The sequence below is a fragment of the Spea bombifrons genome, chromosome 10 (assembly GCF_027358695.1).
Source record: "Spea bombifrons isolate aSpeBom1 chromosome 10, aSpeBom1.2.pri, whole genome shotgun sequence".
Classification (NCBI taxonomy): domain Eukaryota; kingdom Metazoa; phylum Chordata; class Amphibia; order Anura; family Pelobatidae; genus Spea; species Spea bombifrons.
Window position 1 is genome coordinate 226020 of NC_071096.1, and position 16222 is coordinate 242241.

The 16222-nt window shown below is 47.3% G+C and overlaps 1 protein-coding gene across 2 annotated transcripts in view; it reads right to left on the reverse strand.

Annotated features, from left to right (window-relative positions):
- NELL1 (neural EGFL like 1) overlaps positions 1 to 16222 on the reverse strand; it is a 158486-nt gene that overhangs the window by 80969 nt on the left and 61295 nt on the right. For both annotated transcript variants that reach the window (XM_053449003.1, XM_053449002.1), the window contains exons 5-11: positions 15083 to 15179; positions 10749 to 10821; positions 10414 to 10496; positions 9323 to 9457; positions 8829 to 8931; positions 6104 to 6177; positions 4563 to 4662 (exon numbers count right to left, since the gene is read on the reverse strand). In XM_053449003.1, the coding sequence (XP_053304978.1) occupies positions 4563 to 4662; positions 6104 to 6177; positions 8829 to 8931; positions 9323 to 9457; positions 10414 to 10496; positions 10749 to 10821; positions 15083 to 15179 (665 nt within the window). The remainder of the gene's footprint in view (positions 1 to 4562; positions 4663 to 6103; positions 6178 to 8828; positions 8932 to 9322; positions 9458 to 10413; positions 10497 to 10748; positions 10822 to 15082; positions 15180 to 16222) is intronic.

Consider the following 16222-nt stretch of genomic DNA (forward strand, 5'->3'; position numbering starts at 1 on the left):
TAAATACCTGCATTTATTCAGCAGGAAGAATGTTGCCTCAAAAATAGAGCCTTTCTTGAATCCACAACTGAATAAGCAAATGCTAAAAATAATGATTATTATAACGCTGCATGCCTGTTTCGCTAGAATTGTACCTGGATCTGTCCAATTAACCAAGTAACTTCATATGCAGTCAAAGAATTCACAAATAGAAATAACAATCTCAGATTGTGATTTGATGCACAGGACCAGTGAGTGACGCCATGGCTACAATTACATCCAATTCCAGCCGGGGACATTTATCTGGCATATTCTTGGTCATACATTGAACGAAACCCATTTCCAAACCCTTCTCGCCTGACCCGTCTCTGTCGCTCGCCTTGTTTTCTGCTGGATTATTTCAGCGAGGTCTGTCAAAAGTATCGAGCAGCCAGAAAAGACTCATTCGTGTTCAATTTCTATGGAAAAGTATTGCTTTTATGAACAAAAATTCCCCAAGAAATTCAGGAGAACATTAAGCTCCATGGAACCGCAGCAGAAGGATGAACAGAGGCGGTGGGTTAGCGTTTCCAGCGCGGAGAACATGCTACTGCCTGATATCGAGGAGCACTACTGCTGCCGTCATTGGGGGAAGTATCTAGAAACGGATCATGTTGGAGGACAGAGAGAACTATTTGTTGAAACCCCAGGGGCAAACAGAGAGAAAGCAAGGCAGACGCCTGGTAAGAAAGCGAGAAGGACGCTCTCAAGGTCCTCAGCAGCAGAAAGGAAAAGACGGACTGTTGGCGAGACATCTAGAGAGGTCCTACTTGGAGGTCTTTGGGGAAATTAGAACATGGACTGTTGGCGAGACATCTAGAGAGGTCCTACTTCGAGGTCTTTGGGGAAATTAGAACATGGACTGTTGGCGAGACATCTAGAGAGGCACTATTTCTCTGGGGGACAGATTGTGGATGACATTGCTGAGGGACCCGTGAGTAAACCATGGGGTCGCCATCGTGTCTCCATTGGAAATCAAATCAAAGGCCGCAGAAAGTCTAACAGGTCTCACATTATTGCTGGCGAAGGAAATGATAACGATGAGCTGTTTTTTGGTTTATTTTGCAAACACAATTTTCACAATCAGATTATTTCACCTAAACTATACTCTGTCAACACACACAAGCTCACGGAGACAATCAGCACCTCTTGTCAGATGTGAAATATTTTATTTACTGTAAACATGCCTACGCCTGGCTTTATCGAGAGCAAAATAGAAGAAAGTGCGACATTAATGAATGATGCAAGACAACTTCCCCGGGTATGAGGTCAGAGACACTTTGCGACTTCAGCCTAAAAGACTCATATATTATGGGGTGAGTGTAATGGGCAAAGGGCTCGTTATAACACCAAGCGGGTGAACATGGAGAGAAAATGAAAGAGAGGAGGGCAGAGAAAGGGGGACAAAAGGAAGACAGAGAGACAAGAAGAGAGAGAAAGGAGAGACATGGGAATGAGGTGCGAGACAAAACAGAAAACAATGGAGAAAGACAGAAGAGATGAGATGGGTGAGAACGAGACGAGTGTGTACGTTCTCCCTGCCTGGAACAAGCATTACACAAACATACCCCTGGAGGTAACGAGCACGGCTCCTGTCATCTCTGCAGGCTCGGGGTATTACACGTTTCTATCACCCAAACGCACTGTATGCGATTTAATCCATAAAACAACGCCCTCCACGTCATCATATCCCTCCATGTCCTATATACCGTCATTTGGGCAAAGGACAGCCTCCTCTGTTAAAGGTTTAAACTGCCAAAACATGCACGGGGGGCTCTGTCCTGCTGGCTTTTTCGTCATTAAACCTGTGATTTTTTCCTTTTTCTGTTTATTATTATTCTATAGGTTGCTGGCTGATAGATTATATATACACTATATGGCCAAAAGTATTGGGACACCTGACCATTACACCCACAGGAGCTTTGATGTCATCACATTCTAAATACAGCAACAATAATACGAAGTCGGTCCCCCCTTTGCAGATATAACGGCTCCCTCTCTTCTAGGAAGGATTTCTATAAGATTTTGGGGAGTTTCTGTGGGATTTTTGCCCGTTCATCCAGTAGAGCGTTTGTGAGGTCAGGCGCTGATGTTGGATGAGACGCCCGGCTCGCAATCTCCATTCCAGTTCATCCCAAAGGGGATCGATGGGGTTGAGGTCAGGGCACTGTGCGGCCGGCCAAGTTCTTCCACCCCAAACTCATCCAACCGTGTCTTTAAGAAGCTTTCTTTGTGTGCCGGGGCCGCTGGAATAGAAAAGGGTTCCCCGAACTGTCCCCACAAAGCTGGAAGCCGAGCCAAAATGTCCTGGTGCTGAAGGAATAAGATTTCCCTTCACTGGAAGTAATTAGCCCGACCTCTGGAAAACAGACCCAGACCGGTATCCCTCCCCCACCAAACTTTACAGTTGGCAGAGTACCACCCGTCCTATCCCAGTACCAAGCATCCTATCCCAGCACCAAGCCTCCTATCCCAGTACCAAGCATCCTATCCCAGCACCAAGCCTCCTATCCCAGTACCAAGCGTCCTATCCCAGCACCAAGCCTCCTATCCCAGTACCAAGCCTCCTATCCCAGTACCACCTGTCCTATCCCAGCACCAAGCGTCCTATCCCAGTACCACCCGTCCTATCCCAGTACCACCCGTCCTATCCCAGTACCAAGCATCCTATCCCAGTACCAAGCGTCCTATCCCAGCACCAAGCGTCCTATCCCAGCACCAAGCATCCTATCCCAGTACCACCCGTCCTATCCCAGCACCAAGCGTCCTATCCCAGCACCAAGCCTCCTATCCCAGTACCACCCGTCCTATCCCAGTACCACCCGTCCTATCCCAGCACCAAGCCTCCTATCCCAGTACCACCCGTCCTCTCCCAGTACCAAGCATCCTATCCCAGCACCAAGCCTCCTATCCCAGTACCAAGCGTCCTATCCCAGTACCACCCGTCCTATCCCAGTACCAAGCATCCTATCCCAGCACCAAGCCTCCTATCCCAGTACCACCCGTCCTATCCCAGCACCAAGCGTCCTTTCCCAGCACCAAGCGTCCTATCCCAGCACCAAGCGTCCTATCCCAGCACCAAGCCTCCTATCCCAGTACCACCCGTCCTATCCCAGCACCAAGCCTCCTATCCCAGTACCAAGCGTCCTATCCCAGTACCACCCGTCCTATCCCAGTACCACCCGTCCTCTCCCAGTACCAAGCATCCTATCCCAGCACCAAGCCTCCTATCCCAGTACCAAGCGTCCTATCCCAGTACCACCCGTCCTATCCCAGTACCAAGCATCCTATCCCAGCACCAAGCCTCCTATCCCAGTACCAAGCGTCCTATCCCAGTACCACCCGTCCTATCCCAGTACCAAGCATCCTATCCCAGCACCAAGCCTCCTATCCCAGTACCAAGCGTCCTATCCCAGTACCAAGCGTCCTATCCCAGCACCAAGCGTCCTATCCCAGCACCAAGCGTCCTATCCCAGCACCAAGCATCCTATCCCAGTACCACCCGTCCTATCCCAGCACCAAGCGTCCTATCCCAGTACCACCCGTCCTATCCCAGCGCCACCCGTTCTATCCCAGCACCAAGCCTCCTATCCCAGTACCAAGCCTCCTATCCCAGTACCAAGCGTCCTATCCCAGTACCACCCGTCCTATCCCAGTACCACCCGTCCTATCCCAGTACCACCCGTCCTATCCCAGTACCAAGCGTCCTATCCCAGCGCCACCCGTTCTATCCCAGCACCAAGCCTCCTATCCCAGTACCAAGCCTCCTATCCCAGTACCACCCGTCCTATCCCAGCACCAAGCCTCCTATCCCAGTACCAAGCCTCCTATCCCAGTACCACCCGTCCTATCCCAGTACCACCCGTCCTATCCCAGTACCAAGCGTCCTATCCCAGCGCCACCCGTTCTATCCCGGATAGGTGGTTGATTTTATACAGTGTGTGTAATTAGATATTAGAATATTCCAGAATTATAATAGTTTGTCTGAACCTGACGCAGAACAAACACTTGTAATGACGGGGTTCCGAGGAAAAGCAGATTAATGTCCTGATGGCAAAGGCCGAAGCGCAGAAAAGATTCACATGATCCACATACCACGGCTCACGGGCTCAATTACACGGGTTCAATAACACGCTTACACGGAAACAGAAGCACCGCTTACAGTGGCAGCTAAAGACATTGAATGCAGAATCCCGTCTCTCCCTGACGGCTGCGTTATGATTTCTATGACCGAGCGGAGGTTTTGTTCATCCCGTGAGACTCCGAGTCCTGTGATTTTTTACTGTATTTAGCCTCAGCTTTTCATCATTTTTTTGGTTCATGTTTAGGGGAAAAATGAAATCAGATAAATTATTTAAGAAAGTGATGAGAAGCGACCATTCAAGAGAGGGAGGAATGGTTAATACCCCGTGAAGCCCTTACTGCCCGCTAATAGCCCTCATTATGGGCTTGGTGATTTACAATCCACCGGCTGCTCCTATCCGTGTTCAGTAAAGACACGTTTCTCTGACGTGTCCATCACCAACCGTCGGGAAGCTCCTCACCTCGGCACACGTGGCAGCAGCTGCCGTCCGGCAGGACCCAGTCATCTTCCGAGCAATTCAGCGGCGGACAGGGCTCCGTAACCCTTTCAAGGACTCCATTCTGTAAGTAAGTAGAGAGAAACCGCGTCAGAATCCAAACTAAATCGGTTTGGGAGAGAAATACCCAGCGGGCGTTCCTGGTGCAAAGTTTGACAGCCGTCTTATCACCATAGCAATCGGCAGAGACATTCGATATGTTGCTGCGGTGATTAGACTGCTGATCGTGTCCCGGGGTTATTATTTATATATAAATATTTATATATATAGGAAATAAATCGTTCTAGAATTATCAGAACTCCAAAAGACGTGAAAACTGCATAATGGGTGCACAGAACCCGACATTCAAACGTCCTCCGGACCCCACAGCTCGGCTCCATCCGCATGTTATATGAGCCCCCCACATGCGCGTACGCCTCTGACCGGTAAATGATTACACGCTTTACAAAGTTTGGGGCTGTTAAAGTACATATTATTATCCCCTGCAATAAATTGGGTTATTATTTATATATCCGCGCTGCCACGTAAATTATCCTTTATTCATTATTCAAACAATGCCGCTCTTCCAATAATTATTGTGACAGCTCTTTGCAGAATGATTTGAAGCCGAGGATTGGAGAGCATTAAGCACATATTTACGAAGCTCCCCAGTCCTGCACCACTTATCCCTACATACTCTGCATACGTGACACACGTATCCAGAAACGCTGCGTGCTGCCGGGGGATATCCAGAAACGCTGCGTGCTGCCGGGGGATATCCAGAAACGCCGCGCGCTGCTGGGGGATATCCAGAAACTCCGCGCGCTGCCGGGGGATATCCAGAAACGCCGCGCGCTGCCGGGGGATATCCAGAAACTCCGCGCGCTGCCGGGGGATATCCAGAAACGCCGCGCGCTGCCGGGGGATATCCAGAAACGCCTTGCGCTGCCGGGGAATATCCAGAAACGCTGCGTGCTGCCGGGGGATATCCAGAAACGCCGCGCGCTGCCGGGGGATATCCAGAAACGCCGCGCGCTGCCGGGGAATATCCAGAAACGCCGCGCGCTGCCGGGGAATATCCAGAAACGCTGCGTGCTGCCGGGGGATATCCAGAAACGCTGCGTGCTGCCGGGGGATATCCAGAAACGCCGCGCGCTGCCGGGGAATATCCAGAAACGCCGCGCGCTGCCGGGGGATATCCAGAAACGCCTTGCGCTGCCGGGGAATATCCAGAAATGCCGTGCGCTGCCGGGGGATATCCAGAAACGCCGCGCGCTGCCGGGGAATACCCAGAAACGCTGCGCGCTGCCGGGGAATATCCAGAAACGCTGCGCGCTGCCGGGGAATATCCAGAAACGCTGCGCGCTGCCGGGTAATATCCAGAAACGCAACGTGCTGCCGGGAAATATCCAGAAATGCCTCGCGCTGCCGGGGAATATCCAGAAACGCCGCGCGCTGCCGGGGAATATCCAAAAACGCTGCGCGCTGCCGGGGAATATCCAGAAAGGAAAGAGATCCAGACTTACCATACATTCTCTGCAGCTTCTTGCCAGGATGCGTTCGCCCTCTGCCAGAACCCTTCCACCATCAACGCATTTTGCTGTAAAGTAAGGAGGTTTATTTGTTAACATTAAGACTTAACCGGTTCCAATGATAAACTTCAAGTAAAAACATCAGCCTTTAGAAATAGTTTCCTGATCACAGCACAGTATCTCCTATTTCTCCTAATCACGCCACATCCCAGAATAAAGTCACCGCATTGCTGTCAGGGTTTCGGCCTACCTGTACTGGCTTTCCTCCTCCTGCAGGCTGTGACTATATTAACCAGCTGGTTCAGTTGCTGGTTGCCTTTTTGTGGTTCCAGACGAGTGAGTGAGTGAGTGAGTGAGTGAGTCCAGTGTATGACCCGGCCTGCCTGACTCCTATTTTGGTGCTGATTCCTGCTTGATTTTGGACTACGTGGATTTCTGGCTCCTGACCTTGGCTTGATCCACGACCACCCGCTTGTCTTATGCTTTGGATTCTTGTTATTATTTTTTTTTAATAAACATTTTCACCAGTGCCTTTTTGCCTCCGTCCTGATTCACTGGCACCCTGACAATCGCACATTAGGATTGCCCGTAAAATATAAACAGGAGACAAGCAACCCGCGTCAGAGTAAAACTGGATGTAAGAAAAACGTGTCCAGATACCCTCTACCGGAACCTCTCTCTATGCAAGCCTCTCCTGCGAACAAATCCAACTAACTCCGTCCTTGTAAAACCTGAACAATTAACTTTGTAACAATAATGTACCGACAATGTATCCACAATGTGACAATAATGTACCGACAATGTATCCATGTGACAACAATGTACCGACAATGTATCCACAATGTGACAATAATGTACCGACAATGTATCCACAATGTGACAATAATGTACCGACAATGTATCCATGTGACAACAATGTACCGACAATGTATCCACAATGTGACAATAATGTACCGACAATGTATCCATGTGACAACAATGTACCGACAATGTATCCACAATGTGACAATAATGTACCGACAATGTATCCATGTGACAACAATGTACCGACAATGTATCCACAATGTGACAATAATGTACCGACAATGTATCCACAATGTGACAATAATGTACCGACAATGTATCCATGTGACAACAATGTACCGACAATGTATCCACAATGTGACAATAATGTACTGACAATGTATCCATGTGACAATAATGTACCGACAATGTATCCACAATGTGACAACAATGTACCGACAATGTATCCACAATGTGACAACAATGTACCGACAATGTATCCACAATGTGACAATAATGTACCGACAATGTATCCACGTGACAACACTGTACCGACAATGTATCCACAATGTGACAATAATGTACCGACAATGTATCCACAATGTGACAATAATGTACCGACAATGTATCCACAATGTGACAATAATGTACCGACAATGTATCCATGTGACAACAATGTACCGACAATGTATCCACAATGTGACAATAATGTACCGACAATGTATCCACAATGTGACAATAATGTACCGACAATGTATCCACAATGTGACAATAATGTACCGACAATGTATCCACAATGTGACAATAATGTACCGACAATGTATCCACAATGTGACAATAATGTACCGACAATGTATCCACAATGTGACAATAATGTGACGACAATGTATCCACAATGTGACAATAATGTACCGACAATGTATCCACAATGTGACAATAATGTGACGACAATGTATCCACAATGTGACAAAGATAATATTTTCAATAGAGTGAAACAAACACATTGGGACCCCAACCAGCCCGAGCTCTTCAAGCCCCGGGCAGGAAAGACGTAGCCATCCGCGCGGCCTCCAACCACAGATTGTGATATAAAAGCCCAGCCGTGTAAATCCCTTGCAGATATCATCCCCAGAGAAAGCCGCTTCGAAGCTGTAAGACTGGAGGGGAAATCTCAGTCTTGGTTTAATTATCTGTAGCGCTGGAAGCTTTCGTGTCCTGAGCGCAGGCACACTGGCGGGAGAAGCACATAAACCGACTTAGAAAGCAATCCAATAACCCCCCGAAATCAGCTCATTCGCTTTGGCCCCAGAAAAGTAAACGGCAAAGTACAAAGCGCTGCGCGGCCCACCCGGCTCGGAGACGGCAATTTATGAGTTCAGACAAGAGAGATCAATAAGCAGCTGCCGGCTGCCGCAATTATCTCTGCCGTTCCACGTACGCTTACACCAGAGAGCGAGCACACAGATTGTTTTCTATTGATGGAATCTCTCTCAAACCCTTGACACAAAGCTTTGTACTCTTTAATATAAACCTTCCTTATCAGGGAAGTCTTCATGCGCAGCGCTGTGAACTTACACATCCTGAAATTCATCTCTTTTTACAACTGCCAGCGTCGATCCCCAACCAACAGCGGAAGAGGCTGGCGTCGCCTCCACAACCTGCCACATGCTTTAGCGCCAATTATCTGGTGACCCCATCAGAGAAAGCTTGAACCGAGTAATTAAACAGGGAAAGGTAGATTCCCAGGGATAAGTCCGACAAATCCGAACATATGCAGGTAATACAGGGGATGATTGTCGGTTCCAAGCCCACGGCAGGGATCATACGAACCGCATTGTAGATATTGTGTGTGTGATCAGGAACCCCCTGAAGGCGTCAGCCACGGATAACAGATTGCGCCGAGCGGTGATTTCCGCGGGAAGGGCTCCTGACTTACGCCTGCACACTTTGCAGCACTGGCCGGGGACGTGGACTGGAAGGGAATCCGACGAGCAGTTTAGAGTCGGGCAGAGCATCCTCCGACACTCCACGGCACCGTTCTGCGGGAAAGAGGAACACGGGGTCAGAATAACCAGAACATCACGGGACTGGACCCAGCGATCAACCAACGTGAGCCCAGAGCACAGACATCTGTAACTCCATCTAGCTCGAGGAGATACATTTATGTGATAAATACTGGAGGATCTGTATTCTGTATGCGATGTCACGTATTACACGTATGCGATGTCACGTAATACATTCAATACACCTGGAGGCCTCTTATAGAACAGAGAGGAACTCTCAGCAGGAACATCGGGGCTGTTAGCAGCGCAGTCATTGTGTAGATGTTCTTTAACTACAATCACTTCAAAAACACAATAATAACTCATATAATTCCAACATTTTAACTCAAAATGTCATTTCTGTGGTCAGCTAGGGATCATCGGTCACCTTGCAGGTGCAGTTCCTGCAGTAATCCTCGTCCACCCAGGACTCGCGGTCCCTGTAGATGGCTCCGTGCACCTGACACGTCTTCTGGCAATGGCAGCCCTCGAGCTGACTGAGCCGCGTCTCTGCGTAATTCAGCTGCAGACCAGAAACACCACCATTAATAACCAACCCGGAAAGAGCAAACGCAATGTGTTCTGCGAGGGGTGACCCGGCACTGGGGGGGTCATCATACAATGGCTGCTCAAGGGCAGAAAGAAGGGCATCAGGAGAGAAACCGGTGAAGAGAAAGGTAACGGGCAGGGGAGGTGAGAAGATAGACCGGCCGAATGGCTCCTCCATCTAACTCTGTCTGTTAGAAATGAGACGCGGGACCCGCTGTTTATTTAGAAGAAAAAGTCATTATTTAGGCAGCCAGAGATTTATTCAAATCTGTCAACAGTAGGATGGATTTTGGTTCATTTCATGGAGGTCACGTGACCTTCAGTACAACCACAAATCCGTCCACGGGGTGGTATTTAAAGGGATAAAAACAGCAGTTTCTACAGGATAAAATTGCCTTTAAATACCCGCAGTGATTTATCTTGTAATGATGAATAATTAACGAAGCTGCTTCTGATTAAACTGTTTTCACGGTCAGCAACATGATGCAAAAAGCTGACTTAGTCCGGGGCAACCGACGGGGGCTATCAGGGAACAATTATCAGGGAACAAACGACGTCCCGCTTTCCAGCGGTGGCTGAAACTGATGAAAATACAAATTTGCCACCCTGTTTGCGGGGTAATTCACTTCATAAACAGGACCCGGAACCGAGCGTGGAAAGTCTCCGAGTGGGAGAAATATTATTCCACAGAACATGGGACCTAATAAAATCCCGCAGGAAAACTGCCTGGGAGTGATGACCACGGATCACCAAAACTCAGGCGCTGAACGGGTTAAATAATAAGCCAGTTTTAGTCCCTGAAATTGTGGATCTGAAGTATAAACAGCAACTCGGCCGATAATGAAGAGGGAGAAAATACTATAAAAAGTGAACTATGTGTCTGGTGTGTTCTATACTCCCAGGGGAAGCCCACGTATGCGTGGTACGTACCTTTGCCGTCATTTTTGCGAGCAGCTCCTGCAGGTCCATGATCCCCTGCACCAGGCTTAAGAAATCACTGCAGGTCGGGCAAGCTCCAAAAGAAAAGACAGGGAAGAAACGTAAAAATGGTGGAATTAAACCCCAAACGGGGTTTTTACTACCAACGGCCACGATCGAGTCCCCTTATTCCGATCCAGGCCGCCGAGAAGCACAGACGTGAAGAGCCGCGGATTCACCGCCAGCGACGCACACACTTTTCCAGAACATTATTTAGAATTTAAACGAAGTCAGACGTCCGTCTGCTGAACGATTCGAACGGGTTTCCCGAGGCAAACGCAACTTACTGCGGTTGAGGTTGGGACATTGTGAGAAGTAGGCGTTGGGCGCAAAGATGATTTTCACGTCTTGAATAACTCCCTGGCAGAAGGAAACAAAGTAACATTAATTATTCGAATAAACAGTAATAATGAATTAATAATAGTTCTTAATAATTAGCATTAACACAACAGCAGAGAACATTAATAGAACCGCATCCCAGAGGATTATATGAGGCTGGGAACAGACGGGAGTATACAGGGATATATACGGGAATATACAGGGATATACAGGAATATACAGGGATATACGGGAATATACAGGGATATATACGGGAATATACAGGGATATACGGGAATATACAGGGATATATACGGGAATATACAGGGATATACGGGAATATACAGGGATATACGGGAATATACAGGGATATATACGGGAATGTACAGGGATATACGGGAATATACAGGGATATACGGGAATATACATGGATATACGGGAATATACAGGGATATATGAGAATATACGAGGATACACGGGAATATACAGGGATATACGGGAATATACAGGGATATATGAGAATATACGAGGATACACGGGAATATACAGGGATACACGGGAAAATATACGGGAATACACAGGAATATTCAGGTGTATACGGGAATATACAGGTATATACGGGAATATACAGGGATATATGGGAATATACAGGGATATATGGGAATATACGGGGGTATACAGGGATATATGAGAATATACAGGGATATACAAGGATATACGGGAATATACAAGGATACACGGGAATATACAGGGATATACGGGAATACACAGGGATATATACGGGAATATACAGGGATATACGGGAATATACAGGGATATACGGGAATATACAGGGATATATGGGAATATACAGGTATATATGTGAATATACATGGATATACGGGGATATACAAGGATACACGGGAATATACAGGGATACACGGGAAAATATACGGGAATACACAGGAATATTCAGGTGTATACGGGAATATACGGGAATATACAGGGATATACAAGGATACACGGGAATATACAGGGATACACGGGAATATATACGGGTATATACGGGAACACACAGGAATATTCAGGTGTATACGGGAATATACGGGAATATTCAGGTGTATACGGGAATACACAGGAATATTCAGGTGTATACGGGAATATACAGGGATATACGGGGATATAAGGGAATATACAGGGATAAACGGGTATGTACGGGAATATACGGAGATATAGGGGTATATACAGGGATATACGGGAATATACAGGGATATACGGAGATATAGGGGTATATACAGGAATATACTGGGATATACAGGTATCTACGGGAATATACTGGGATGTACGGGAATAAACAGGTATATACGGGAATATACAGGTATATACGGGGATATTTAGAAATATACAGGGATATATCGAAATATATGGGAATATACGGAAACATAGAAATATATGGGAATATATTGGAATATACAGGGATATACGGGGAATATACAGGTATATATGGGAATATACGGAAATATATGTGAATATACAGGGATATATCGGAATATTTGGGAATATACAGGGATATACTGGAATATATTGGCATATTTGGGAATATACAGGGATATATGGGAATATACGGGAATATACACTACGGAGGCTGACGTGACTTGAATAACCCCCATTATGAGTTTCAGCACAGCCGCCCCGGGGGGGGGGGACTGCTCCCCATGGCCTGTTTTGGGCAGGTTTAAAGGCGATGATGGATTTTATGACCTGACAGCCTTCAGCCAAGAGAGAAATATACGTTTCATGTTTTTAAGACTCATTTTGCAAACACTTTACAGCCTCTTCTCTATAATCCGGGTTCACAGACTCCACCAGATGTGCTTATTAACCCCTCGGTACCGCACTCACATGAAGAGCTTTGCAAACACCATTGCATGTAATGAGATTAAAAAAAAACTAATTTCAAAGTCAAACATTTCCCTAAATAACACGTCCTGGCGTTTACAGACAGAGCGCAATTCATCATTCATGGGACGTTCCCTTAAACACGAGGAAATCATTAACACGCCGCCGCTCTCCATCCGTTTGGGTATCAAATATTGATGGGGAGAAGAGAAATCCACGGTAACACGAAGCATCTCTTCAGACTGATGCCTAGCGGCGAGCGTTCAGGAAGCCGTCTCCTAGCGGCTAGCACCTGGCACTTTAAAGCTGCAGTTCCACCTGCTCGACTGAACTTAATTAAATCCACATTAGAATCACCGTTCCCAGATAACGCCTGAAACCTTCCCAGAAGTAATTCTTTAATCAAGTCAAATTCTGACAGGGGTTTTGTTTTTGTGACAAGACCTTGAAGGAAAGAATAAAATCCCGGCTCAGCCGAGGTCATTAACAGACTGCATAGAGAAGCTTATGTTTTGTCTGAGTGGAACAGCAGCTTTAAATCAATTACAACTGACCCCTAGGAGCCCAGACAGACCAACTGACCCTTGGGAGCCCAGACAGACCAACTGACCCCTAGGAGCCCAGACAGACCAACTGACCCCTGGGAGCCCAGACAGACCAACTGACCCCTGGGAGCCCAGACAGACCAACTGACCCCTGGGAGCCCAGACAGTGCAATTTTAAGTGTTAAATATTTTTTCTCGGCCACCTTCCTCCAAAAGCCCCTCCTGGTACGAGAACAGAATAAACTACAACGTGTCTGACTTAAACAGAAGTAAAGAGAGCGCCGGATGTCTGCGAGATGCTTTTTATTCGCCCCCAACATGATTTTCAGTATAAAATGACTGCTCTTCGGTGCCGACTCGGTGAGAACAAAGCCAGAGAAATATCTCATCTCCTTGCGACGCTCGCGCGGTTCTGTTAACAGATTTTGCTTCCTTTTATGAGATGGAGATAAAATAAATTGGAAATAAGCAAAAAACAAAACAGCCTCTTAATATCGTAATGTGGGGAAATGGCACCGAGGAGGCGAAATAAATTGCAGATTTATGTGTCGGCTACCGTATCCAGAGCCAACAGTGAATGCACAGCGGGAAACAGGCACTCGGAGCGCTAACTCGTCTCCGGGGGGCCACACACGTTATATCCAGTGTGAAAATAGATGAATTTACTAACATGAAACGCCCCACGGCGTGGCCTCAGCAAACACACTGAACCCACCACGTTTGCGTTAGCAGAGGACGCCCGCAGCTGCCATGTTAACAAACGTAGCGAGGAGAGACCCCTATATATTAGCTGCGGGGTTTGCATCAGTCAGAGGACTCCGGCACCCGAGCGGCCCCATCGCACTTTAATAACTGAATGTTTTATCTGCATGAGAGGAACCCGGGAAGCTTCTTCTAAACAGCGGCCGCATTATCGGCTTCGGTACGGAATACATTAAGAGGAAAGTGAATGACGAGGCGCTCATCTCGATAATGGAAATTCCTGCCAATTTCATGCCGAATATTGCAATCACATGGCCGCTTCTCGCAAATGAATTATGTTTTGATGTGAAGAACTCGTAGATGTGGCCTTGATGGTTAAATACGGAAAAAAATCACGCTATTAAAAAAGATTTTTGGCTGCATGATATACGGCGCTTACATCTCCATTAATATATAGCAAGGTGCAGTGAGGCCAAAAATATATCAATTACAAGAAAATAAACACTCTGGGAAACTGTCACATTCACTCAAATACATCACTTTCGCCCCAAAAAAATCTCCTTTCATACAAAAAAAACCATAAAAAGGGGTATCACAAGATTCTGCAACATTCTGTTTTTTTGCATTCTTATACAAACATCAGAAAGAGATTAAAGATTCGTTATAAACAATTTACCCGTGTTGGGGGTTTAAATGGCGCCATGAAAAAGAATACCTATCCTCTGATAAAACATCATTAAATAAAAGAAATCACGTGAGGCTTCAGTGATATAATCGCAGCCCCGGCTATTGTCTCATAATATGGAAAAAGTGGAAATAATCACATATGCAAATTCATATTTTGGGGTTGTAAGAAAGGTTGAACAAGCTGAGTTTGTGTTTAAGAGGCATATTCAGGGGCAGTGGAAACATGGATCCCATCTACGGAAGGAACGTGTTCTCTACAGAGAGGGCCGTAAACATCTGGAATTCACTTCACTATGCAGGAATAACAGTGATAATACTAATAGGTCATTGTGTGCAATTATTATGATTATTGGCTTTTAGATGTAGTAGAGAGTTCAGCAAATGACCATTTGGTAAAATCCAGTCTTTACCGCATGTTCTGAAGGTTCGCCAGATTTATTATTATTATCTTTTATTTATAGGATCTGCTTTTAGGCCATTTTCAGGTTTACCTTGAAGAAGCCGTGCTTCCTGTTCCGCTGCCCAATCCACAAGCTGCTTCCAGGAGAGAGGTTTGTGTCTGGAGCATCAATCGGCCGCTCGTAAATCCTACAGAAAACAACAGAACACAAATAATCTCAAACGCAAAGGTTATAAATCAAATACAAGCGTTATAAATCGCAGGCACCTTCCAAATAAGCATCTGCACATCGCTGGACAGTAACTAACGTGTAAACGACGGCGTCAGGGATCAGAAACGTTTCGCAGAACCTCAGGAAAAACGGGCAGACTGGATGGGGCCGAAGGGGTCTGATCTGCCGCCAGGGTCTGGCTTTCTGGGTTTAACTGAAAGGGTTGGCTGCTCCTGGTTCATCGACAAGTTCGAAAATTCTAGTGATCTGTAAGATTCTGGCTACGTGCCCCAGAGTATACGGTGCCATATTACTATATCACTAAGCCATCTGCTGTCACTGGCCCATGTGTCGGGGTGCTGTCTCCAGCACTGGCCCATGTGTCGGGGTGCTGTCTACAGCACTGGCCCATGTGTCGGGGTGTTGTCTCCAGCACTGGCCCATGTGTCGGGGTGCTGTCTCGAGGACTGGTCCATGTGTCGGGGTGCTGTCTCCAGCACTGGCCCATGTATGGGGGTGCTGTCTCCAGCACTGGCCCATGTATCGGGGTGCTGTCTCCAGCACTGGCCCATGTATGGGGGTGCTGTCTCCAGCACTGGCCCATGTATCGGGGTGCTGTCTCCAGCACTGGCCCATGTGTCGGGGTGCTGTCTCCAGCACTGGCCCATGTGTCGGGGTGCTGTCTCCAGCACTGGCCCATGTGTCGGGGTGCTGTCTCCAGCACTGATCCATGTATCGGGGTGCTGTCTCCAGCACTGGCCCATGTGTCGGGGTGCTGTCTCCAGCACTGGCCCATGTGTCGGGGTGCTGTCTCCAGCACTGATCCATGTATCGGGGTGCTGTCTCCAGCGACAGCTGCGGTCTCAGCCCTTTCCCCTCCTGGCCGTTGCTGTCTGCCAGCTGTTCCACATTAGCAGGGGTTAAAGCTCTGCACAATGGGAAAGGATGTGTCATTAGGTTTGAGGATGTATATACCGTACGAGGAAGCGTCCGCACTTCTCATACTGTGGGTCTGTGCAT